The 27708-nt window shown below is 42.2% G+C and overlaps 1 protein-coding gene across 1 annotated transcript in view; it reads left to right on the top strand.

The window, feature by feature from the left end:
• LOC102456527 (uncharacterized) overlaps positions 1-27708 on the top strand; it is a 52444-nt gene that overhangs the window by 20039 nt on the left and 4697 nt on the right. Inside the window, 6 exon segments of the mRNA XM_089779813.1 lie at positions 1345-1452; positions 11538-11691; positions 12839-13070; positions 14445-14549; positions 18024-18303; positions 20842-20958. Of these exon segments, the coding sequence (XP_089635939.1) occupies positions 1345-1452; positions 11538-11691; positions 12839-13070; positions 14445-14549; positions 18024-18303; positions 20842-20958 (996 nt within the window).

The raw sequence follows: 27708 nt of genomic DNA, 5'->3' as shown, positions 1-27708 counted from the left end.
CCCTATTAAGTGATAATGTATCAGAAATTTTTTCTAAAATAAAAACTGTTTTCCAAGAAACACTCAAGCCTGTTGCATTATTATATCAGAATCAAAACTACCTTTCTTTGCAATTTCTAACCATTGTTTGTTCACCTATAGCAATAAGGTTAATTTTTAAAACAATATGATAGATGCTTACTATCTGATTGTAACTCGCTGTAAAATAGATATTTAAGGATGAGTGCCTGCACTTACAAATTGAGGCAGACACTTTCACTTACTGTTATTGATATATATCAGAGGGGTAGCCGTGTTAGTCTGAATCTGTAAAAGCGGCGAGGAGTCCTGTGGCACCTTATTGACTACCTGAAGTGTAGGAGCATAAGCTTTCATGGGCAAAGACCCACCCCTGTACATGCATCTGACGAAGTGGGTCTTTGCCCACGAAAGCTTATGCTCCTACACTTCCGTTAGTCAATAAGGTGCCACAGGACTCCTCGTTGTTATTGATATATGTATCACTGTATGGCCTAGAGGTCCCAGTCAGAGGAGTGTGACCTCACTTTGCTAGGCAGCCTACACATAGATAATGAAAAGGTGCCTTTGTACAGCACCTAACAGAGTCTGATCAGGTCATGTTAACACTGCATTGTACACCTGAATTTCCGGCACTCAGGCTTGTGGACTTGGTGAGTACATTTAACGCTAAATAAATAAATTCTGCAGCAGTGAGTCTTAGAGCCTAGGTCAAATGACTCTTGCTCATAGAGCTGGCACTACAAGGGCTAAAAATAGCAACATAGATGCTCTCACTTGGACTGGAGCCTGGGCTGAGGCCCCTTTGCTGAGCCTCAGAGTCCAGCCCAAAGGTGGAACATCTATATTGCTACGTTTAGCCTCACAAGTACAAGCTCTGCAAGCCCCGGAAGCTCTAGTCAGTAGATCTGGACTCTCAGACTTGCTGACACAAGAATCTGAGGTTTTATTATTGTTGTTTTTTATTTGCAGCATAGACATATACAAAGTTTCCAAGCCCAGGCTTCTCTACTACATTGTAAACTGGATGCTGGATCCCCGTCTCACAGCCATATTAACTTGTCCTTACTGCACTATTCAGACCTTCTGACTCAAGTCTGCAACTTGACCGGGCTTGGACCTCAGTCACAAGGAGATTTGGGCTCTGACCCAACTCTCTATCAGAGTCCTAGGGCCTCGGTCCTGAGTGCTTGCTTATCATAGTGTGCAGTGTAGACATACCCTCGATGCTACTGTCATATAAATAATAAACAGTTTGTGTTTATCTAGTTAGCCCTCAGTAATTAGGTAACATATCAAAAAGTTTTTTCTGTTTTTTTCCCCCAGGGTCAGATGCTCACCAGAGTTAAACTTTCATCCAAATCAGCTAAGGAATTCTCTAAAGTAAACAGGAAAAAATTGAGAGAGGAAGAAACAAAGGTTTCCAAGAAAAAAGTAAGCAGCAATCAAAAACTCAGAATTAAGACAGCTAACAAACTTATCGGAATATTTTTGCATTTTTCTTTTCTAACTATTACTTGGTTCTATGGGAAGGACTTAAACACAGCTACATCTCAACACTGAGACTTTAAGATATTTCTCCCCAGTTTGTTTGGCGTTTTTTTAGGCCAACAGAGTATAATACCCTAAAACTGCAAGCCCAGATTGTCACCAGGTAACGATCTGCCCCACGGCCCATGATAAAAGTTTCTTTGTACTATGTACTAGTTAGTGTACAAATAAAATGGGCCCAATTTCTAGATGCTGTTTTATACAAAGTCTATTCATTATTAATATATTGCCTGATAACCTTCTTGGATAATAAGGTCCAGTTAAATACATGTCATCCATTTCATCCACAGCTACAACTACCTTTATAATGTATTTCAATGTTCTCTCTTGCCAGTTGGGCCTGGCTAAGGGTTAGGTATGAAATATCAAGACTACAGATTAGATTCCCAGAAGATTTGACTCAGCCTTTTGGTGATGGATAAGCAAGAGGCGGCAGAACAAGGGGGCAGTGTGAGCTAATTCCCCTGGTCTATGTTTCTGCCCCTATGTGACATTCTCTGCAAGCTGCATCAAGGTGAAAGTAGGACCTAAAAAGTTGGAGTGGATTCTGCAATGTCCAGGAGCAGACCAAAGAACAGGTAGAAAAATGTTCCCACTGCTGAGGCTCAGTAGCAACCCTGAGTCCTTCTATCCTCTGACACCCCAACTTCCACCAACATCCATGCAGACGGCCTCTGATCAGCACCCCCGTTCAAAGCACATTTCTGTTGCCTTTGTGATAAACAGAAGTCAATGTGGTTTACCTAAAAGGGGATCCTAAATATGAGAGTTTAAAAAATGAAGTCCTTCCTGTCTCTTCTTTGTGGAATCACATTGTGCTTTCTGTAAGAGGGGAGGGTTATTCTAGTGTCCTGACTAAAATTCTCCTGCACCTCTTTTTTGTGCAGATTACAGCATGCTGGCTGACTACGTGGTTTTGCCAACCAAAATGCTGCATTCCCACAATACTCTATATAAAAGTCTTAAATGCCCCAATGAACTCACGATAAGTTGTCTTTGTGTCATAAAATGTATTATCGTGATCAGAGGGTTCATGAGGGAAAGGGTTTATGGAATTGGAAAAGAAAAAAAACCCCAAACCAGAACACCCCCCACTCCTAGTAGATTTTTGATTAGTATTGACTTCTCTCCATTACTATTCTATTGTGTATAAAACATTTATGTTAGAAATTTCAAAAATGTATTTTGAGAGGGATAAGAGCCAGAAAAAAAAAATCTGCACATCAATATTTTAAAAAGAGAAAGAGCTATCCCGACTCATTCTGGGGAGCATGGGTACAGGAAACAGAAATGCAGGGGGCTCTGCCAAATCCCCAGTTTTTGGACATCCTAGCCTTTCCCCCCTGCCGCCCAGGTCCCAGGCGCCAGTCCTGCAACCCCACTGTTGTGGGATCTTCTGCTGGTCCTGGACTCAGTTGGCCACCAGCCCTATGACCCACTTGGCTGTTGGCCCTATTTGGCATTGGGGTCCTGCCCAGCTGCTCTGTGTCTGGGGGCTCTGCTGCTGGACCCCACATGTTGGAGGGGTTGCCCGGCCACCCGTCCCAGCTTTAGGAGGCGATGAGGGGTGTGAATGGGGTTAGGAGGGAAGCAGCTCACCACCCAAACTCCAAAAACTGTTCTAGCACCACTGCTGGAGAGTTAAATTATTCTGACATTTATTAATAGCATTCTAAACATAGAGCGTGAGGGATGACAACTTGTTCCTTCTCACTTACTTCAGGGTAATGCCCATTACAATAATCTCTCTACCTCTCAGGAGTCTGTCAGATTGCCATCTGAAATGCCACCAAAACAAGACCTCAGAGACTTGACAACAATATAAATGGAGCAAGGAGGGGAACAGAGAACTTTCAAAACAGAAATGGGGGAGGATTAAGCACTGGGAGGAGGTGCTTAAGTGAATTAAGAGCCTAAATCTCCTTTAGGAAAGTGGCTTAGGAACTTAAGTTGCAGTGAGACTTGGGCACTAAGTCCCAGATCCTCAAAGGTGGTTAGGTGCTTAACTCTCACTTAAACGAATGGGAATTCATTTGAGGATCTGGGTCTAGGTGATTAAGTCACTTTGGAAAATTGGAGTTAGGTGCTGTTGAAACTGTTCTCCCAGAATACAGTTGTGTCATGCTAATTGGTCGATGACCATTTTGCATCTCATCTAGTTGCAGCCACCAGATTTACAGACATAATTCTAAAAGATTACTTTTCGTTTTATTGTAAAAAGTTCTTTTTTCTGCATTTTGAATTTGTGTTGCTAAGCAGTTTATGTAAATATTCTGGGTCAATTTTTAGCAAGTCAGTTAAGTACAGTAGGAGTTCTATTAAATGGATGAGGCTCTCTTTATGACTGCATATATTTTCCATTAGCTTACAAAGTGAGCTATTAGACACTCTTAGCAATTATACTTTAAGTTTCCTGTCTCTGAATTGGTCGACGTTATGTGGGTTTCTCGACAATGCTTAGCCACATGACTGTGCCAAAAAGCCCTCACACTCACTCTCTCTGCCTTGTGTTTTAAATCTTTATAGTGCGTTTGGAAGCAACAGTTCAGATTTAGAGATAAATACAATGCATCATTGCCACCTTGCTCAGACAGCCATTTTGCAATCTGCTCTTCTTGGAAGGGTGTATTGTATGGGTAATACTCATTAATAATTAACATTAATATTCACATTCCCACTGATGGGAGAATCCAATTTTCATTGTCTACATTACACAATTTAACCACTAACGTAAGGTAGCTGCAGTGTTACATTGTACCAGTGATGCTCTTGCAGTATAGTTTTACCCACATCCACACAAGTGCTGTACTACAATACTACAACTGCATGAGGCTCTGGATAGCTATTCTGTGGTTCCTAGAATAGTTCACCAAAGCAGTGCCATGTAAGAGATTCTAAAAGACGATCTGAGAGCCCAGGGGAACGGTGAGAAGACAAGTCACACATCCTAAATTTCACTAAGGAACTCCCCATTAGCCCCTGGGTATCAATGTGATTTTAAGACCTTTTTTCCCCCCCAAAATGGAAGGCAATCCATTGTATCCCTCATACATTGGTGAAACTCAGCAATCTTTTATGCTTCATTGTGTCTGGATCAGCTGCCTGGTAAGATCTCACTCTGACTCCAGATTAGTTAACAAATTCCAGATGTATTGTGGCTGCTTACAACATGACTTCTTCACCGTCATGGCTTCTCAGACAGTTCCCCAGAAGTTGTCATTTCCAAATAGTTCCTTCCAGAAAACAGTATACCATCTGGAAGTGTCTGCTAGCACTTTTGTGTTATTACATCCTGTCTCTTTTAAAGAAACCTGTTAAACCCTCTGGCAGTTACTGAGAACATAACCTAATCTATTCCTTTCAAATGTTAACCATTCTTGCAGTTACTTCATTCATCACTTTATTAGTGATGAATGCTAGACATTGGTACAAGCTGAATTCATCACACAAAATCCTTCAGATGAGCTGGTCTTATAGTAGTCCATCCTCCTCAATTATGGTATAGTTAATTGGTGCCTTCTAGTGTTGTCTTCCTTCTAGATAATACCACAGTCTTGACTTGATGTTGCTGGAGTCTGTCAAAACACCCTCTTCCTTCTGTCTCTTCTCTAGTATGCACCTGAGGTTGTCTGCTTCTAACAAGTCTGGCTCGGGATTTTTCTGCTGCAGAACCCTAATACATTTGTTGTCCACACACTCTTTAGAGGTTTCTTTTATTCTCCTGAAATGCCTATGGTTTTGCTTCACTATCTGCCCATTGCCCATTTGCACTTGATATGCTCTTTGGTTTCCTGGTTGCATTACTGTAGTTTGTGCCAGAATTTTATTCTGCTTAACAAAGGTTGTTAATGGTTGTTTATGAATTTGTTGCCTGGCTCCAGATCTGTCAGATCTCTTGCAGAGGTGTTGTAATAAAACACTCCTCTTTTTTTGTTGGCTTCTCCACATTCGCCAAGTGAAGCACCTGAGCACCCAGGGTTTATCAACCTTCCTCTTGTTGGCAAGATTCTCTTAGGTCTCTGACTCATGAATCTTTGTGTGGGACCAGCATTTAGGCCTTGGCAAGGGAGTATTTCTGTTATCTATTAATGCTAAGTATGGGTCAGCCTTCGGCATTTAAACTTTTATTCAACAGCTTCTGGTCAGTGTTTATGACTGATTCCACTTTGCCATTGTTTTGATAATATCCCAGTGAAGATGTTAATGTGACCAAAATCCCAGTGTTTACTGAATTTCCAGGACTCTCCTAAAACAAACAGAGATCCATTATCAGAACATATAGTATCAGGTATCCTACACTGTGCAAAGTGTGCTTTTATCTTCTGCATGACTACAATGGATCCTGTGTCTAGTAAATAGCTCATCTCCCACAAACTGAAGAAAAAACCCCACTCTTCAATGATCATGTAACTCCAAAAATAAACAAATCTACTCCCACCTTTGTCCATGGTCTTTCTTGGCACTTTGTGTTACCATGGGGTCTCTTGTGGATATTTTCCCCAGGATCTGCATACATCACTTATCTCTGAACACCCATAATTGATAATTCATTCAGAGCCAATACATAGTCATTCTGGCTCACCTTAAGCAAACTTCAGTTCTCAGGTGTGATGAATGAACTTATGCATAATCTCATTCCTGACAGAGCAGTTATTCTAGCAGCTTTCTCCCTTAATTATAATCTCATTCTGTATACATAACTTCTCTCTTATCTGCAAGATACTTGATCCTTGGTCACTGGTCATCCTTGTAAGATCATAAGTTTCAGTATCTGCAATGTTCTGTCTTGCTCTGAACCTCTGTATCTCTCTTAGGGTATGTCTACACTACCCTCCTAGTTCGAACTAGGAGGGTAATGTAGGCATACCGCACTTGCAAATGAAGCCCGGGATTTGAATTTCCCGGGCTTCATTTGCATAAGCGGGGAGCCACCATTTTTAAAACCCCGCTGGTTCGAACCCCGTGCAGCACGGCTACACGGGGCTCGAACTAGGTAGTTCGGACTAGACTTCCTATTCCGAACTACTGGTACACCTCGTTCCAAGCCTAGTCCGAACTACCTAGTTCGAGCCCCGTGTAGCCGCGCTGCACGGGGTTCAAACCAGCGGGGTTTTAAAAATGGCGGCTCCCCGCTTATGCAAATGAAGCCCGGGAAATTCAAATCCCGGGCTTCATTTGCAAGTGCGGTATGCCTACATTACCCCGCTAGTTCGAACTAGTGGGGTAGTGTAGACATACCCTCAGCTTTTCTGCCAAGATCGGTAAGTACTGTACCATATTTATTGTCTCTACCTCAGCCTTTACAGATCTCTCCTTGCTGGGTTCTGGAAAGTATGAATAGCTCAAGGTGTCTGTCAACACAAAGTCGAAGCCTGGGCAATACTTGATCTGTACATTGTGACTCTGCAGTTATATCATCATCCATTGTAAGTGTTTTGAGTAATTACTTTCATGAGATTGTACATCCATAGTATATAAGTATATTGACAATATTTTTCCATTTCCAAGAGAATTGCTAACAAACGTTTTTTCAATTTGAGCATAGGCTTTCTCTGTCACGGACAATGCTCTGCTTGGAAATGCAACAAGTTATCCCTCTTGTAGCATGGTAGCCCCTAGACCGGACTTGTATGGATCACATTGCAGCATCAGGGGTTCCTCTGAGATGTAATATTTTAAAGTGGGAGACTTCCCAAGCATCTCTTTTATTTTCTGGACTGCTTGCTTGTGTTGGTCCTCCCACTTCCATACGGTATCTCAATGTGTCAGGTCTGGCAGGAGTCATATGGTTGGCTACAAAACTTAGCTAATCTTTGGATTCCTTTAATATTGCTCAGTCCTGGCATTTCTGAAACTGCCCTCACTTTCACTGAGATTACTTTCAGGCCATAAGAGGTTAACAAATGTCCAGTGCATGCCATCTATGATACTCTTCACCTGAGTTTAATTTAATATTCTTTTCTTGGAATCTCTGTAAAAAATGTAGTAATTTGTACTTGTTCTCGATCTTCATCCTCAATCAACACATCATCTGTTATTGTCCGGACTCCCTTCATGCCCTCCTATGCTTTGGTCAGTCTACTTTGGAATACCTGTGATGCAGGACTGATCCTTAACCATCAGTATCTCTCAAATAAAGTAGCAAGGGTTGTTAAGTAACTAAATTCTTAGTTCAACATGCCAAAATTCATTTTTTTCATTGCATACTATAAAAAAATCTCCCTTTAGACAGATATATTAATATGTCCTCAATTACAGACAAAAGGAAATAGTTCTTTATCAAAGCTTTGTTTAAAGGCTTTAAATCCAGGCATATTTTTCAAAGGGCATTCTTACCACCACAAGACCACTTACCTAGTCTGTGTTATTCTTGACAGGCTGTGTAATTCCATAATTTTGTAGGCTTTGCAGTTGTCTTTCAGTGGCTCTAGGTATTGCAATGAGTACTTTTGTGGGCAATTTAACTGACTACACAGTTATCAATCTCTGTTTATAAATACCATCTAGTAGTGGCCCATCACCTTGAAATATGTCTCTGGTAGTCCCACTGTATCATCTCCTAGTACCAGGTAATACCATCCAAGGTATCATTATCCACTTTCATTGTGTTTTGAACTACATTTTTATCAGGTTCATTCTTTAAGCAGTTTTATTGTCCAGAAATGGTACTGCCTTCTCATCATCTATTACTCCAAAATCCAGTCTATATTTCTTTTTGTTCCTTGCATTTTTTAATGTTTTACATTTCCCCATGGGCTCTAATATGATATGGTTGTACACTGTTAACAGCTGGTTAGTCTCTTCCAACCTTATGTCTGAGTTCATCAGACAGATCAGGATAATGTTACAACTCAAACCACAACATAATTGAAATCATATCACTTTCTTTTCAGATAACACGTCTGCAAGTGTTTCTGGTACTTAGTAGGGTCTTGTTGTCTTGTATTTGCCATCTGTTTGGTTACCCACATAGCATCCCTATACTCACTGTTGCTCTCTTTGGTTACTTGTGTGTAACTTGGGTTTTTCTACACAAACACTTGGCTGCAGAATTATTGTGTTTGTCACAGATGTGATATTTTCCCCGTAAGCTGGACAATTTTTATTTCTATCTTGTATATTTTCTACCACATAGCCAGTTTCTGCTGACTTGCTCTTCCAGGGTTCTAATTCTCTTTTTGGATAACTCTGCAGCCCTGCATGTCTCCAAATTTTCCTTGAAAGTTAAGGTAGCTTCCCCTCAGCAACCGATTTGATACTGTTGAGATTCTCATATCCCATATGTTATCTTGTCTCTTCTCAACGGATCTTTAACATTTCCAAAATTGCAACTGGCTGCTAATACGTTTAAGCCAATACTGTATTCATTTATACCCTCCCCAGCTGCTTGATCCCAGGTAAAGAAATTATATCCTCCCACCATTTCATTCTTCCAAAACAGCCCATTATTGCTTCTGTGGTTCTCTGAGCTTGAGGAATTTCCACGCACAAAGTCTCACTTATCTCTCCCCCCTTTTCTTTAGTCAGGTAACAAAATAGTTTTATTTTCACAGTATGTTGTTTATCTAACCCAAAAATATTTACCTAGAGGTTAAATTCCTCTTTCCAACTCTTCCATGCCATAGCTGCATTCTTAGCTTGAAGCAGGGGTAGCAGAGCCTTCCCAGAAGTGAGGGAACTAAAGGCCCCTTCCCCTGAGACCTCAGTTCCCTCAAAAGCCCTGCCCTTGGACAAACTGGAGCACGGCTGGGGAGCCTACCCCCACAAGTGTGGGCTGAAAACAGAGCCCCTATCCATGTCCCCACCCCCAGGGCCACCCACCCAGGGCAGTTGGAGGAGACCAGGTTACCCACAGTTGCTCATGTGGCTCTTACCCTAGCCTGGCTTCAGCAGTGGGGTGGGCCTCAAAGCCACAGCCCGGCCAAGTTAACTGCCACTCATGCAGCTGTGGGGAGCCACAGTGGACACCTCATTTGCCTGTGGTGTGGAAGGCCCAAGAGTAGCCTCCCTCCCATGTCTCTGCCCCCAGGGCTCCTCACCCAGGGCAGGTGGAGGGTTTGTGCTGCAGTTCTGACAGCTGCCCACGTGGCTCTTACCAGGGCCAGGCTGTAGCTCCAAGGCCATACCCCAACTCAGCTCCAGCCAAGAGGCAAGAACCACGTAGGCAGCTGTGAGGAACTGGTGCAGAGGCATGGACACTCCACCAGCCCTGGGCGAGGCAGGGAACCCTGGGGGCAGGAACATGGGCTGTGAGCTGCTCTTGGGTCTCTCGAACCATGAGTAGGTAGAGGGACTGTGCAGCTCCCACAACTGCTCAGGCTCCCTGGCTGGGCTCAGCTGCTGGCCTGGGTCAGGGGTGGGAGGATAGTGCATCGTGAGGGAATAGGAGAAAGGGACGGAGTCTGCCCTGATGAAAAATGGACAAACCACGGTTGGGCTAGGGCTCCCCAGCCTCCCCTGTTCAGATACCACTGACTTTCAAGTTTAATGTCTTTGGATGCTTCAGCCCTTCCAATTCCTGTTATCAGCTTTGTCTTGTAAAACAGAACTGTGTGCTCACAGATGTGGTTTGCTGGCTGTAATGCAAATCCGAAAAGTCTCTCCTGAGGTCTAGGACTCTATTAGCTCTGCCACTATGTTTCATGCTTCGCTGTGTTTGGATCATCTACCATAAAAGATTTTCCTCTGACAAAGGGTTAATTAACAGACTCCAGCTTTATGGTGGCTTCATCTATCATAGCTTCTTCAGCCTCATGGCTTTTCACACAGTAGCATAGGAAGAGTCACTTCCAAGCAGTTCCCCTCAGAAAAGGATACGCTGCCTGAAAGTGGGTGCCAACGCTATCATATTGGTGCAAATAACAGAGATTTGTGCTAAAGTTTGAAAATCTGTCATAGGACTTCTGAGGCATTGGAGAGTGCTCCTCCAGCAGTGATTCAGAAACTGAGGACAGCAGTAGGTAAAGTTTTGCTGCAAGTTACATCTTCCCACCCCTTCTCAAGTAGCCTATTCTGGCACTAGGAGGTGATGTTAACCAGCTGAAGTGCTGCTTTGGGGGCAGATGTCGCCACAGCCATGCGGGTCTGTATGTTTTCACTGTCAAGTGCCAGCAGTAATTGCTGCTTTATTCTGTTGAAGCTAATGCTGGAACTCATGTGCCCTTCCCAACAAATCCAGGAATATGTTAACAAAAAGGGTAGTAAAGACAAGTCTTGGTGAGACATTATAGGAAGGAAAGTGCATGGTATCAGAATTTTCAAAAACTCTAGACCTTCTCAGAGTGGGCAGAAGGGAATCCTACTCCTGCCAACTATATTAACATTAGTGATGTCTCCATGAACATTGTGATTCTAGGCATTCCTGTCTCCTTGTTATGTCTAACTAATCCACTCTCAGATTAAAAATACCCAGAGAGATGTGAATGGGTACAGCAGGTGTAAAATAGAGGGTGTACGCACTTTTGGGAGGCTGAGAGCCAAATGCAAATAGCTGCAGACTTACGTTAATTCAGTGAGTAATCAAGCCATTATGCCTCCTCCTGCACAATACACAATAATCATAAAACCAAAAGGGAGGTCCTTGAACAATGGACAGAGAAAGAAGGGGGACTAGCAGCAGCGTAGCCAGACAAACAAGCTTTGACAGCCTCAGGTATAACTTATAGCGTCTGCTGTTTTCTTTTCACATCCTACAACAGAGGACTCAAGAGTATGTATTATGATGCCAAACTAGATTACACAATGTAGTGGTTCAGACTAGAAAATGGTGCATTTACTAGTGCCTACTAACTTCCTACCATGGGAGGCTTTTAAAGAATCTTGTCTATCTCCTCACCCTAATAACTTATTTTCAAAATATGCTTTCAAATTAAAGGTCTCATATTTTATAACATTATTTCATCGCTTTCTGGCAGCGTCAAACATAGAACATAACTTTTAACTGTGTTTTTTCTATTTTATTTAAAAAGCCAAAGTTATCAGACTTGGTGAAGACACTTAAAAATCCAGAAGAGACCATAAGCCCTATAAATGACTTCAGTGCAGCCCGAGAATTAAGAAAACTACAGCAGAAGATCAAGAATATTCTGGATGACTGGCTGGAATACTATCGAATGGCTTTTGGTCAGTCACCATAGAAAAAAAAATGAGTGATGGATTTAATAGTGTTAAGTTTGCTTTGACTTCAGCAGGTACCACAATGGACAAAATAGCTCTAGGCCTGTCCTTTCTCTTCTGATCTGCAGTTTCAGACTTAATTTTATAGAGTGGCTTGCTGGCTTTAAAATATTGTGAATTGAAACAGGTAGAAGGGCAGACTGTGAACTTCTTGATCACATTGGTGAACAGTTATTCATATGAAAGAGTCCTGTGAAGTCAAGGTGAGAGAGAGAGGTGGATTCTGGTCCTTAATGAGGAAGTCACTAATGACAGTCTCATTTACAAATTTTTCTGGGTCTTCTGTAGTTTTCTGTAATTTTTGTTAGTGTTTGGAGTTAGGGAAATAATTAAGTTTTTTAAAACAGACAGAATAACGTAATGGGTTTCTTTGGAGCTAGATATTCCGTATACTATTGCTATTACATTTAAGAAGCACATTATAATACTACATTAATTTATATTGGAATTCCTGCCTCTGCATTAAATTAATGTCAGGGCATTGGGCCAAAGTATGAATCATGCACCACATAAGCCAAATTTGGGCATTTAAGAGGAAGTACAGTGATGTATAGACTTCATGCAGGTCCTTTGCACAGGCATGAATTTCACCCACCGAGCACTGGCTACGTAAGACATTTCTTAACAATACAAACTAAATGCCTGTGAATTATAGTCTGTGCATTTGATTCCTTCCAAAGAGAAACATTCCATAATATTTGAGCCCAGTTGTAACGAACATGAACTTGAATATCATCTTCCTTAGATATTATTCCATTTATCTTATATATTGTGAATATTATTAATCCTGATTATTTGTAACAGTTCCAGTGCATAAAAATAGTTACCAGTACAGCAAAAACATAGGTCTGATTGCGTGTTTTACCATTACTAAAATTGCAGCCAGTACAATAACCTGTCCTACACACTAAGAGCAAAATCTTTCTGAAGGCTGCCAGGTCCAGGAGCAGTCTACCATGAAAAATATCAGAACCAAGACCTGAAGGAAGAATTTAGAGTTAATTTTCATAGCTAGGTTTTTGTGTTTGTGGTTTTTTTTTTGGTTTTGTTTTTGTCTCCTAAGATTAATATCTATGGTGTGGTGGTATTTCAGAAATTGACTCGCCACACATTCACAAAATGCCTAGACTTTCTCAGAGAGCTTTAACTAAATGCACAGTGCAGTCTGCAGCTGCTTCCCTGACTACCTCAGTTGTACAGAGAGCACCAGAGAAGAAGAGAGAATACAGAAGAGCCTCTGAGTCAGACAGCCCTCTCCTGCTGGCTCATTTTCAATCAGCTTCTGCTCACAAAATGCTGTGGGAGCAGTCATCTTATTCTCCCAGGTAAAAAAAAAAAGAATTTCTCAATGCCCACTGAAATATTTCTTTATGAGAAAATAATTGTGTATTATGATAAATTTTAGGTTATTATAATTAAGCTTAATTATCAGTGTCATAGAACTGATTATTTCACATATTGCGGCTTCATAAAAACATCAACAAGAACAAGTTAGTGACAGGAAAACCACGGGAGGTTTGGGAAGTATCCATAACTGATCCTGGAATATAGTTTAAAGAGAACATTCCTTTTAATGGATTAACATCATACCTTTATATTACAGTAGCATCATTCAGGAGTGGGGCACCATTGTGCCAGAAAGAAATCTTGGAATTTTTGTGTATAGTTTGGGAAAAAATTTGCTCAGTGTGCAGCGGCAGTCAAAAACCTAGTAGAATATTTGGAATCAGTAGGAAAGGGATAGACAATAAGACAGAAAACATCATAAATATAAAAAATACGTTACAATTGAAAAGGTGCAGAGACAGGCAGCAAAAAATATTAGGAGCATGGAACAGCTTCCATAATGAGGAGAGAAGAAAGAGACAGGGACTTTTTAGCTTGGAAAATAGATGACTATAGGTGGATATGAGAGGTCTATAAAATCATGAATGGCATACAGAAAAAAATTTAATTTACCCCTTCACATAGTGTGAGAATCAGGGGTCACCCAAATGAAATTAATAAGGAGGAGATCTGAAACAAACAAACAAAAGTACTTCTTCACATAAGGGGCATCCTGAGCCAGAAGCTGGGAGTGGACAACAAGGGTGGGTCACTCAATAATTGCCCTGTTCTGTTGATTCCCTGTGAAGCATCTGGCAATAGTCACTCCCTGAAGACAGGATACCGGGCAACATGAACATTGGTCTAACACAGTATGGCCATTCTTACATTCCTATGTGTTACACAGACACATGACAATTTGCACCTTGACCTGAAAACCTTGCACTTTAAGGCTCCAATCTCCCAAATTACTTAACTTCTGCAATATTAACTTGTACAAGACTTAAGAAAATTTGAGATTTAATTTTACTCTGCCTAGAGTTCCAATTAATATAATGCCCATTAACTTATTGGAGCCATGCAACTAAAACCAGAGAAATATAAAGAGTAGTTCTTGTTCTCTGTGTCACTTAGAGTTCTTACTCTCCCAGATGTATGGTTCTAAATCCCCAACCAATATCAGCTGAAGTGTTTCTTTTATGTGCACCAGTATATAACCAGATGACTATATCATTATCAGTTAATTGGAAAAAGGATTTCACCCATCTATGAACACTATATATAGATACATTTTAGTACTGCAGAACACATATCTGCTTTGTTTTCCTGACATTTAAACTACTGTTTACATTTACTGTTATTTTCTCTTGCAGAATTTCCTCTTTAGCAAACAGCAATATCAAACCAGATCAGCCACATGTGCCTCAGTTCAGTTTAAATAAATACACTGTTGCATTACAGAACGCCTACATATCAGGGTAAGGAAATCTGAGCAGGAACTGGACAATGTTGATTGTAATGCAAAAATTGATCTGAGGGACTTACTGACAAGCCATTTCTGGCGCTGGATAAGCATCTTATGAATACTATTTGTTTTTTCCTATGATTTCACACCATTATGTCTGATTTCATAATAATACATTAGGAATGCTAGCAACTTTGTAAAATTAAGTAATTTACTGTTGTCTTATTTAAGATATCTGCAGAGTGCAATGACTGGAGAATGAGGTGACGTCTAATGAGACAGTCACATTCCACTACTTCTCCCTGTTGAGGATTTGCTGTCACTTTTACTGATGTGGAGGTTCCTTTGGCTATTTCCTTAAAGCAACTTTGCATTGTATTTTTTCTTTTATTTTACTGAGTTGGGAGATATGAGCCCAATGATAGCCCACTATGGGTAAAGCAAGTAAAGCAGGGCTTCCCAAACTTTTTGACACAGGGATCAGTAAATCCATTCACGAGCTTTTGGAGGACCGGTAACAGTCATTTGCATATTTGCATATTCATTAAGCAACTGATGATTATTCAACTAAGTTGTTTCTGGTCTTCCCAAAGCCCCCAGTGCCAGCGTTAGCAAAGCTTTTGATACAGTCGCCCACAATATTCTTGCCAGCAAGTTAAGGGAATATGAATTGGATAAATGGACTGTAAGATGGATAGAAAGCTGGTTAGATCAGTGTTTCCCAAACTTTTTACTTTAGTTGGAATCCGTATTTTTTTCAGTACTGTTTTTTGCAGCCCAAAAATATAAATGCATATAAAAAAGAATTAAAAATGAATACATTTTCAGTGTTTCACCCGGCTGCATCTTCCACCCAGCCTGGGCCGGGGCTTGGGGGACCCGATGTTGCATGGGCACTCCAGGAGGCAGGAGCAGGAGCAGATTGGGGATAGGGTCTGGCTAGAAGGGAGGGTGCAAGGAAGGATAGGGTTGCCAGGTGTCCAGTTTTGTACCAGATAGTCCGGTATTTGAGGGTTCTGTCTGGGAAACAAATTGAGAAAATACCGGACAGATAAAATGTCCAGTATTCTCTAATTAGGTAAGTTTTATTATAATTAGGTGTATCAGTCCATAGCTGTGAACTGCCTGGCTGGTAGATGAGCTCAGGCTGCGTGAGTGTGTCTATCAGCCAGGCCGTTTGCAACTACTCGAGGGAGGGTATGGGAGTGAGGGTGGGGGGGGAGGGGAAATGGAATCCCCAGGGCCAGACTCACTCGTGTGCCTGGGTCTATATGTGCCTGGGTCAGAACTGCTCCCCTTCCCTTCTCCTCCCGATCTCCCCAGTCCAGCCTTGCTTCCGACGGCCAGTTCCCCCACACCCATTTCCCCACTTCCCCAGTTGACCCCCCCTCCACCAGCCCTGCTGCCCCCATCCAGCCGTGCTTCCAAAGGGTGATTCTCCAGTCCTCCTCCTCCTGATCTCCCCCGTTCAGCTCTGGTTCCGCCGCCTGCCTGCCCACCCGGATCTCCGCCGGACAGCCCCGCTACCCCTAACCCTGCTTCCGCCGGCCGCCCTCCAGCCCCAAACTCTGTGGAACAGCCCTGCTGCCCCCAACCCTGCTTCCTAGTGGCCAGTTCCCCCCCCCTCCCACATACACACACCTTCTCCCAGCCCGCCCCGCTTTGCTCCCCTCCTGGCAGCCACGCTGAGACCTGGTATTTTTTTCCCGCAGCCCGGTACTGGGCCGCGGCCCATAGTTTAGGAAACGCTGAAGTAAAAGAATAACACAGAATAAGTGGGTTGTGCCCACAAAAGCTCATGATACCATCTACATTCTTTTGTTAATCTCTAAGGTCCTGCAGGACCCCTCATTTTTTCAGAAAGAATGGCTCTTGTGCAAGAGAGGGGTTTTGTGCAAAAAGGAGCTGTCTACACAGCCTCTTGCACAAAAATTGACCCTAATTAATTATACAAATGAAGCACAGCGATATTCTACTCTGCGCTTCATTTGCATAAGCTTTTGCAGAAGAAGGGTGCAGTATAGATGCAGCCTCAGGGATGATCTACACCAGTGGTCCCCAACCTTTTGGGGTTGCCGGGCACCCGGGGGCGGCATCGCACATGTGCTGCACGCCCGGGGCAAGGGCCACTCATGCACCACACACCCGGGGCCCGGAGCACAAGAATGGCTCAGGCCAGCCCTGGTCACTAGGCAGGCGCACATAAATGCTCCATTGGGCACCACATTGGGGATCACTGATCTACACAGTGCCTGGTCCTGCCTTGAGGGTAGGGGATTGGACTCAATAACCTCTCGGGGTGTCTTCCAGTTCTAGCATTCTATGATTCTATAACCATGAACCATGACACCAAATCTCAAGTGGTTTATTTTTTAATGTAGAATGCCGATGTGGAATTCCTTGTTTTATATCTATCTTATATATCAATTAAAACTAATGTCTATTGTCTTCCTCCTGTATACAAGATCACCTCTTCTCTTGACCCTCCTTCATACCTATTTCTTAGTCTTCTATTATTTTCCTAAAAATCAAGCCTTTATTTTGTCATAGTCTTTTTTTCCTTCCACTCCCTATACCATACAATATATAAGATAAATGTATTGGATTCAAGCCAACTTTTACTCAGAGCTCTTTTTCTTTGCAATTCCTTACTCTTGGTACACTCACATATGGGCCTAATCCAACACCCTCAGATAACAACAGGAGGCTTGACATTAACATCAATGGACTGTAGATCCAGCCCATAACCTTCAAAATTCTTCTTGATGCCTGCACCAGCCTTAGAAAAGATTTGCCTCCTGTAAAGTGGGAGTGGCTGGTTCTCTTTTACTGCAGTCATGTGCAAGCCTGCAGTGAAACAGTACATTGGCATTTGCCCAAGATATAGGATGATAGCTTTGCACTTCTACAGCACATCTCATTCAAGGCCTTTTCAAACATGATCTAAACAACACACTACCTTTGGGAGAGCAGTAACACTAATACCCACATGATCTATGCTTAACTTCTGTGACTAAGTGATGAAACCATAAATGCACCACAGCTGTCTGTCTAAAGGCACGAAGTGCATGTGAGACCTGCAGAAAGCCAGTGAGCCAGGCCAGCACACTTCAGCGTCTGAATTTAGCACTGATCAATTTTAAAGCCTGCTTGGCCAGCTCATCCAGTTAGGGAGTGAACCATCCAGCTTTCCCATCTGGCTAGCTCAGCAGCTCTGTTTTGGCACAATTGAAGAACACTGCAGCCACAGAGCTTTGCTCACATCTCTGGCAATGTCAGCCCTTCCGTGAGCTGTGTACTCTGCCTAATCAGAGTTCAGAAAATTCTGGTTTGACCCTGGTGTTTAGAGATTGTGGTTTAAAAGATGCTGGTTGCTGTAGTCAGTTTATTTGACATTCTATTTAACTTGCTTCTGTTTTCACTTTAGGACCAAAGCCTTGCTTGCCGTCTAATTCCTTTCCCCTCTGTTTTCTATTTCTCATGACAGTGATAAATTATGGCTTACATCCCATAGTGCTTGCCCTGCTGTCCTTCGGAGAATGCTGGTGGGGCAGGAAGGAAAGATATGCAGATGTAGTAATCATCAGATTCCATATGTATCAGACCTGGAGTATGATCACCTTATTAGCAACCAGATGTCTGCCCAGGAACAAATCATGGTGGTCTGTGTGTCTTCATCACTGAAAACGAATGAGGATCCAAGTGAAGACAAATTAGAGCAGCTCTATGAGAAAAAGAACAGGAACAGAAGTATGCCATGTATGCAGGTAGGTTTCATTTGAGTTTAGCATGTCTGAAAATTGAGAACGTAAGAACATAAGAATGGCCGTACTGGGTCAGACCAAAGGTCCATCTAGCCCAGTAGCCTGTCTGCCAACAGTGGCCACCACCACATGCCCCGGAGGGGGTGGACCTAAGACATTGATCAAGCAATTTGTCTCGTGCCATCCATCTCCAGCCTCTGACAAACAGAGGCCAGGGACCCATTCCTAACCCCTGGCTAATAGCCTTTTATGGACCTAACCTCCATGAATTTATCTAGCTTCTAATAAGAAAAATTGTTTTAAAAAAGCAACACTTGGATCTATTTGCTGTTTATCCTGTCACCAAAATCTGAACAGCAGGCCCGCTGACACAGGTGGGCAAAGGGAACAACTTCTTATATGAGTGATTGAAAACAGTCTGGAGGCCCCTGGCTGCTGCTAGCAGCACAGAGGGAGTAAGGCAGGTTTCCTGCTCATCCTCGCTCCGTACAGCTCCTGGAAGCAGATGACACTCTCCCTATGGCCCCAGGGGAGGGGTCTCTGTGTGCTGCCTCTGAGCCAAGCGCTGACTCGGCTGCTCCCACTGGCTGGGAACTGTGGCCACTGAGAGCTGAAAGGGTGGAGCCTGTGGGCAGCAGCGCACAGCAGAGGCTCCCCTTTACTCCCTTGCCTAGGAGCCGCTGCCAGAGGGGCATTCCAGTTGTTTTTGGGAGCCTCGTAAGGTAAGTGCTAACTACCTGACCCCCCCCTCCTGAACCCTAACCCGCTGCCCCAGTGCAGAACCTGCATCCCCTCCCACACCACAACACCTTCCCAGAACCTGCACCCACTTCTGCACACAAGCTCCCACTCCAACACTATAACTCCAACACTATAACTCCCTCTCAGGGCCTGCATGCAAACCCCATCCTGCACCCCAACCCCCTCCCTAAGCCAGGTGATGATGAGTATGTGTGGGGGAGAGTGAGCAACAGAGGGATGGGGGATAGAGTGAGAGCAGGGTGGAACAGGGGCATGGCCTCAGAGAAAGGGTGAGTCAGGGTGGCAACTCTCTTAGGGTCTTTGAGTTTGCACAGTTAGCAAGGCTACTAGGGAAGCAATTTGGGGCCTTGGATGTGCTGGAAGAGCGTACCATTCAGCCCAGATGCAACACTGCCCCATGGGTGCAACTTGTGTGTGCACTGGGGGCCCATTGACTGTTACATCCAGGGCTTTGAATTGCTGCCACAGGCATGCTGGACAGTACTCTCACCATTTGTGTACTCAATACATTTGCATGGCTGCATGAACACTGAGCAGACAATTAAAATAAAGACTTTCTCTTCATATGTACAGGGTTAATATGGTATAAAGTACATGTCACAAAGTGGGCAGGAGCAACTCTGTGTTGAAACTTACAAAGGGACTTAAGATGAAAGTTAAAAGTTGGAGACAGAATAGTCAGTGGAGGTTACTTCAACTTACATACTTTATTGCTGTGTTTCTTGCATCATTTTTCTCCCAAACCCTAAGGCCTTGTCCATACTGAAATATTTTCCCAGCAATGCTGGGAATAAAGCACTAGCAGAAATCTGACCCAGATGTTTTTATCGTGTTATCTAGTCTTAAATGGCATGAGGGTACAAATAAATGTCAGTGAATGAGCTACACCAGTGCTTCCTACCATTATTGGAGTTGCTGAAGTGCTGGAAGAAAACTGGGAGGATTTAAAAAAAATCCCACATACCTGCTGTCTTGATTGATGTGTACATAACATCAGTTTAAACACCTGAACAGGTCCTTACTGACGTATAAATTAAAACACCTCAGAAATTGGCCTTATAGTGTATATCAATTTTAATTAATCTATATCTGGAAAAACATAGAATAGAAGAGGTGAAATTCTGGCCCCTCTGAAGTCAATAGAACTCCCTTTCACTTAAGTGGGAACAGGATTTTGCTTCAAGTTTAAAAGTGGAGGCTGCATGAAACACAAATGTAATACCTCCAGTCTATGAAAAGGAATAGAACTGGCACCACTCTAAAGTATCTGCTTAACAATCTCATGTCAGAGTGAGCACCATACATGTGGTTCACATACAAAAGAGGCAGGGAGAGGTCTTCATGGTACAGGTGTATTTATGTACACACTCTGCTCGTCCATTCTGGAGACCTGGGTTCAAAGCCCCCCTGAGTCATCTTTAAAAATGGGGTATTGTGTTTCCTATCCAAGAACAGTACACTGAGAACTAAATAGGAAGCTTGCACCATAGCTAGTTGCCCTCTCTCCTTTCATAAGCACTAGATTTTTAAAACTTACAGGTATGGCTTCTTTGAAGAAGTGACAAATTATTCCACAAAGAGAAATCCAACAATTATGAATACTGTCTCCAAAAACAAGTGTGCTCAGAACAGCTGCCTGCCTCAGCCACAAAGAAGAAGATAATTAGTTCAGTTTAACTCATTAGGCCTTGTGCAGAGGGAATATAGTGCACTGATGATTGGTAGAGTAAGATTTATAGCCTACATATTTCTGTAATTGCACTTCCTATGTTGCTTCAGGGTCGCCTGGATTCCTATCGTCTCCTCAAATATGACATCAACTGTACAGACGAATCTACAGGTCATAAAGGTTCATTACTGGTGCAAAGGCATAATGTTGCTCCTGGCATGTTTTTGGTATGTTAAAACTGTTGCCACTATCTACACGTACAGCTAAATATTTTACTTTTGATGATTTTGCCACTCTATTGGAACAAGCCCAGGACTTCCAATTATCACCATGTTGCACATTGTGTCTGTTCAGACCCTCATAGCAGTATCCAGAATAGCCTTTCTTCAGAAGTCCTGGGCCCTGTTACTCTCATGCCTTGATCTTAGCTATTCACAACACAGGACTTACAATACATATTGCAGTATTCTCATACTGCATAGCAGAGGAGGGCTGTATACATGCCACTAGCCAGTTCTTTAGAATATGAACCAGGTTTCTTTTTCAGTTTCAGCCATTAGTTTTCATCATGTTTCTGTTAACATGGCTCCATTTCATGTACTGCAAAAAACCTTTGAAGGTGAATTAAACACAGTGTCTCCATCTTTAGCAAGAGGAAATGCATGACCTTCCAATCTTGTTCAAAATCTTATTTAAATCAAACATGCACAGTGGCTAGTTTTAGGTGTATAGTATTGTGCAAGGTTTGGATTTGTTACAACCCCAGGTAGAAGACATACTAATCCTTAATACCTGAGTGACTGATGCAAAGATCTGGCCAAAATAATAAATGTTATAACTCAGCAATAGTTATAAAACTATACAGAGAGTTGATTCTTCAGCCTTTTAGTCCTATGCAATACTTGGCTAAGAATGAATAAATAGTGTTGAACTGCACTCCATTATTATTACAATGGGATAAAACTTAGTCCCTGAATCTACATGTAAGTAACACCACAAATGCTGTTTGTCTTTTAGCTGTTCTTTGTTTCTTTATTCTAACAACAAAATTCTCCATTAAGGACATAGTGGTTATGTCCTGTAAATCTATTACTGAGAGAGAGCAACAATAATCATTTCCTGCATTTTCTCAATATGAATTTTCTGCAATTGCTATGGCAATCAGAATATAGGAGCTTTTAATGTATTCTCCATTCCTAACAACAACATCATTAGAAACTGTTCCCATCAGCAAGAAGCCAATTATTAGTTTTGAAATAAAACGGAAAAAAATCCACATGAATATGCCCATCTGTGATCAACTTATCTGTCCACTGGGTGACACTATCGAGCCACACAAAGTTATTGGACTCAGAGGGGTAGCCGCATTAGTCTATAACTTTAAAAAAGAGTAGTCCTGTGACACTTTAGAGACTAGCAAAAAGTATGTATAGTATCATGAGCTTTTGTGGGCAAAACCCACTTCTTCTGATGAGCTGGAGGTCTCTGAGGTACCATAGGACTACTCATTGGTTTTAAAATTACTGGATTGCATCTAAAACTGCAGAAAGCGCTGTGTCTACAGAAAATAAAATGTAATGTTTGACATTTCATTTCTCTACACATTACTGCCACATGTAGTATTTTGAATACTATATGTTAACTTCCTCCTTGATGGTGAGGGTAAATTTGTCAGATTAATTATATGTCTAAAAAGTAGAAAAAACAAAAGCCCTCCTTATATTTACAGAGCTAATGGAAATAAATTGATATGGCCATTTCTTGGTGAGTGGAAAAGGAGACAATACAAGGTAGTTGAGCACAGTGTGTAATTCCTTTGGCATCAACTCACATGCCAACAGAAAAATCATGTGTGATGAAACCCCTCGGTCTGAATGACTCGGCAACTTGGGCTACGGATGAGCGCTGCTGCAACAGTGCTGAGTAAAGATGCTAGCCAGCTACACAGAGATGTTTTGATTCTGTTCCATATCACTGTTTTTTCATTTCCATATGGAAGTAGTTTAATGAATATGAAAACAGTTAAGAGGATAACGTAAAGCTTTATGATTAATGCTAAATGAGATGTTTACAGCAGTTTGTGAATTTACCTGACATTAGCAGTCATTTAGAACATGCAGACAATGAATATACTGCAGTGGTCAATCTCCCCCTAATCGTAGAAATTTCCCCTAAACCTAGAAAAATGACTCACCACCATGTGTTCAGTATCAATTCTATAGTCAGGTCTGATAGAGATAAAGGTAGTACATGGAGTCCAAATGCAACTGGAATTGGTCTACTTGTATGGCCTTGATTATTCTTCCTAGAAATAGAATGGTAATTAGCAACTTTGTTAATGTCCAGAGATGTTTTCTTAAACAAGGACCTAACGTCTTCATGTTTAGGTATGGCTGGCAGTCTGGCTTTCTGAAAGGAGATATTAACAGTCCATTTCAATAACAATCCCAGTGTTTTTCCACTGGGAAAACAAATCAACCATAAAAGAGATGTAATCATACCCAAAATCTTAAAAAATAAAACTGCACAAAACCCAATCCATACAGATGGTGCCTTCCTTAATATTCCCATGGAAGCATTCAAAGCACCCTGAATCAATTGATTTTAAGAAATAAGTTGATGGTTCCTTATAGGAAGAACCATGTAATTTTCCATGCTGAGTCAGTAGTGCAGGATAATCTGCCAAAAAGACTGGTGGCAATTTAGGAGAAGAGGAAATGTGACCACAGCTATGCCACAGAAATATAAATATTCTCCATGAGACCTTTGACCAGATCTCAGGCCTTGTTTCCATTTACCATGAGACTGTCACTGTGGAGATCAATCTCCGATGTTGTGAAGCCATGGCACTCAAAGTCCTTGGGTCCATTCCTAAGCTTTCTAGACACCACTGATCCTTAGCAGATGTACCACAACTTCTTGCTGATAGTGTGCCCAGGAAAGGAGCTTTATTACAAAATCCACACAGATGGTGAAGCTTCCGTTAACTTTGCTTGAACTCTGGAGAACATTTCAGAGATTTTAAGAAATGTTTGCTGAACAACTTCCTTTAGTGGAAGTAGACAATGTTTGACAATGTGTTTTGAGTAGTAAACTTTGGGCGTTTGCTAATTATCTCAAATGCTAGACAGAAAAAAGAAATCAGGGTACGTCTACATTAGCCCCCTAGTTTGAACTAGGGAGGCTAATGAGGGCGACCAAAATTGCAAATGAAGCGCGGGATTTAAATATCCCGCGCTTCATTAGCATGTTCCCGGGCGGTCGCCATTTTGGAAACTGACTAGCCCGGAATAACTGCCTGAGTCTACACGCGGCAGAGAAGCGTTATTCCAAGATAGACCCCTTAGTTTGAATTAACAGTTAAACCTCATATGACAGTTAAACCTCATACACGCACTTCTCTGCTGCGTGTAGACGCAGGCAGTTATTCCGGGCTAGTCCATTTCCAAAATGGCGACCGCCCGGGAACAGGCTAATGAAGCGCGGGATATTTAAATCCTGTGCTTCATTTGCAATTTCGGTCGTCCTCATTAGCCTCCCTAGTTCAAACTAGGGGGCTAGTGTACATGTACCTTCAGTCAGGGGAGCAACTGCATTTCTTACACAAAACAAGTGGGGAAGAAAAAACTGGTGATGAGAATAAAAAACACTTTTAATCCTTTCATCAGCTTTGAGAGATGCAGAAAATATAGAAGGGAAGTAATAAGGGAAGTTCACTGCTATTTTTGTAGCTTAATGGCTCTGTTGGGGGTGGGGAGAAATCAAAGCTCCAAAAGATGAAGAGGAATTGATAGGGAGACACACAATATTTAACAAACAAACTCACAATCACAAATAAAACACTTTGTATTTCAGCTTGTTTCTATGTTTTTGACACAGTATTGCTTTTTTAAATATTGAGGCTCACCTTTGACCTTTTAAATTGGGTAAAATTAGGGAGAAGAAAAGAAGGAAACAAAAAAAGAAGATACTCCTGTTTGCTCTGACTTGTGCATTATGCCTTGCTTTGGAATTTCAGTTCAAGGGCATTTTTCTCCTTTCAGGCAATTCAGTTGCCAGAGCTATGTTTGGAACACTGAAGAAAAAAAAAAAAAACATCTTCCCAAAACTTCTCATCGTCTCCATCAATACTCAGCAAGTTATTCTCCCTCCATTGTGATTTATTTGGTGGACACTTCATTTTTCAGGGAAGATTCAGACTTTGATTCTTAGGTAGCATAAATCAGCAGAGCTATTCCCATTAACATTTATTGACACTCTAAAATTCATGGTTGAGCAGCATTGCTTCTATGGAGTCCCAGTGTTCTGGCTGCTCCAGCTCAAGGAGATAGACACTCCTTCGTTTTTTCTACTTGGAGATCATAAAGGGACATAGATTTGAAAGATAGCACATTTAAGACAAATCCTGGAAATCCTTACTTCCTCCACATATAGCCAGCCAGAGAAAAATCACATGCAACATCACCCACGAGGCAACAAAAAGCCCAAGATTTTGAAAACAATTGAATCATTTTGACCAGTAACATTGTGCTTATGGATTCAGACATGACAAGCGCACACAAACTTGATGTTTGAAGACTCTAATGGATTGCTTTTGTGTGAGGGATGAAATTCTCCCATGTCTTAGCATTGCACAACCTGCCAAGTATATTACTGCGGGGGGAGGAGGAGAGGGGAGGCAGGGGAGTTGCATTCCTCTAAAGCATCAGTTATGGTCACTGCCAGAGGCAGCATACTGGAACCAGTGGAATGCTTGTTTTGATGTGCTTCAGGAAAACATGCACCTGTAGCAGAGCATCTGATTGTTCTTTTTAGTTGTCAACTCACAGGGCCAAGGCCCAACAGGGTTGTAGATTCACTTCACAACAGAGGCAATCAGGGATAGATGCTTTTAGTAATCTTACTACATCACTACTATTACAGGCTTAATACTGACAAATGGTTACACAGCTACTGCAATGTAATACCTCAATAAGCATAAGCAGAGTAATGCATAAAAGTGAGCAACAGGCACTTGGAAATACTTACGCCCCTTCAGTCTGAGGGGAGTCCCGTTCCTGTCACCTCGCACCAGGCTGCAGTGGACGTGGCTCCAGCTGGGGGAATCCAGGGCACCCACCGAGGTGAGACTCACTGGGCACAGGACTCCCTACACTAATTATATTATAGTTGTTTACGGGTGTGCGTGTACTGGCCCAGCACCATTCTTATTGCTCTTATGAGCGGAGATTGAGGTCAAACTTATTTACTGCTTAGTAGTTTCCCAGCTCAAGGCATGGATTAAAGCTGATAAAGCCCAACTGCTGTTTGCACTTGCAGAGTCCCAGGTTATGCTAAGCTGGGTACAGCAGAGATGGAAACTTCCATCCTTGGCCTGCTGAGCCTGTAGGCCCCTAATATGACTTTTTATGTGACATGAGTCTTCCAGAAAGGACTGTGGAGCTCAGTACTGCAGTGCAAGGGGGATGGACAATTTAACCTAGCAGACTGCTTCTGTAGGTACTTTCCATGTTTCTTATATTTTTACCTGCCCTAGACAGAGTCAGAATTTTAAATGAGCCACTGTAAGTGATATAGAGTTTTTGGCAGTATGAAAATGCTTATAGTTCCTTGTGGAGTTGCTGCTTTAATGACTAATTCCAGCCAATGTCAAAGGAGGCCTGCTCCCACACAAAGACAGTGGACTTGGTAGTGATAGGTGCCTGCATTACCTCAGGGCTTGCAATAGCAGGAAGAGACCAACTCAAGAATTTGCACTGAGGATCCCAAGAGTGAGAGAAAGCAGAAGCCATACTGCCGTATGTGGAAGCATGCATGCATTCCCAGCCTCGGTGCAAGACATATACTCTGGGTACAGGATGGATGAAGTCTGCTGGGGCATGTTGGGATAGGAACAGGGAGAGCTAAAGAAAGAACTGTAAGTGGAATGAGGGAATGGAGAGGTGTGAAAAGGATAATGCTCTGATAGTAAAAGCCTACGTAGATAGGTTGGCAGAAAGACATGAGGGACAGAGGAAGGAGTAGGTGAGACATACATAGGAGAGGGATGGAGAAGTTGGTGGCAGAAACATAGGGCCGTGAAAAGAAAAAAAAAACAGGGATGAAAAGAAAGTATAGGGAAAAGACTGAAATATGTACACCACAGAAGACTGAGTAGAGAAAGAGAGGAGGAAAGCTAGAGAAGCCACAGACTGGAAGAGAAAAAGCAAACAAATTGATGTGGGAATCAGTAGTGCCCCCATGGGGGCAGGGGACTGGACTCGATGACCTCTCGAGGTCCCTTCCAGTCCTAGTATTCTATGAAGATGGGAGAAAGCAATATAAAAAGAACAGGTTAGCCTATTTTAGGTAATTTAATCATCTTCTTGCATGAACTATGAGAGGGAGTCCATTGGAAATGAAAAGGTTGATTGCAGTCTAGTGGAGAAGAATCAGGTAAAGGCTGACTAGGGATAGTGAGATGTAGACAACATCAAGGCTGTCGTCCCCTGTATCCTGACAAATCTTCAGAGCATTGGCTGGAGTGCAGTTTCAGTTACGAGATGCAAATTACTACAAGAGCACTTTGGACTGCTAAGAGAAAAACATATATGTTGTTTTGCTCCTCCTAACACCCTGGCCTGGACTTGGTGTACCTTTTCATAAGAGAGAGTCATGTTATTTTTCAGGATATCAGAGGCAAAACATGCATGAAGAGTTTGACTCAGATTTCTCCAAGAGAAATAGGATCCCATTGGTTTGCATTTAGTCTTGCAATCAGTGCTTGAGGTGGAGCATTGTTGCTATTCCCTTGCTCACACACATAATGGCCAAAGAGTTAAAGATGAGAGAGGATTACCAGAGGGAATGGGAGTTCCCTTGGTTACAAAACTTGGGCTGCTTAACCCCTGCAGTTCCTGAAACATAGAGAAGCATCAGTGTGAGGTATGACACTGCAATATTGCTCAACTACAAGAATAATTCTGTGCTTAGGCTTC

This window comes from Pelodiscus sinensis, chromosome 1 (assembly GCF_052426305.1).
Source record: "Pelodiscus sinensis isolate ZL-2025 chromosome 1, ASM5242630v1, whole genome shotgun sequence".
NCBI classification, from domain to species: Eukaryota; Metazoa; Chordata; order Testudines; family Trionychidae; genus Pelodiscus; species Pelodiscus sinensis.
This window is presented reverse-complemented; position numbering and strand designations above follow the sequence as displayed.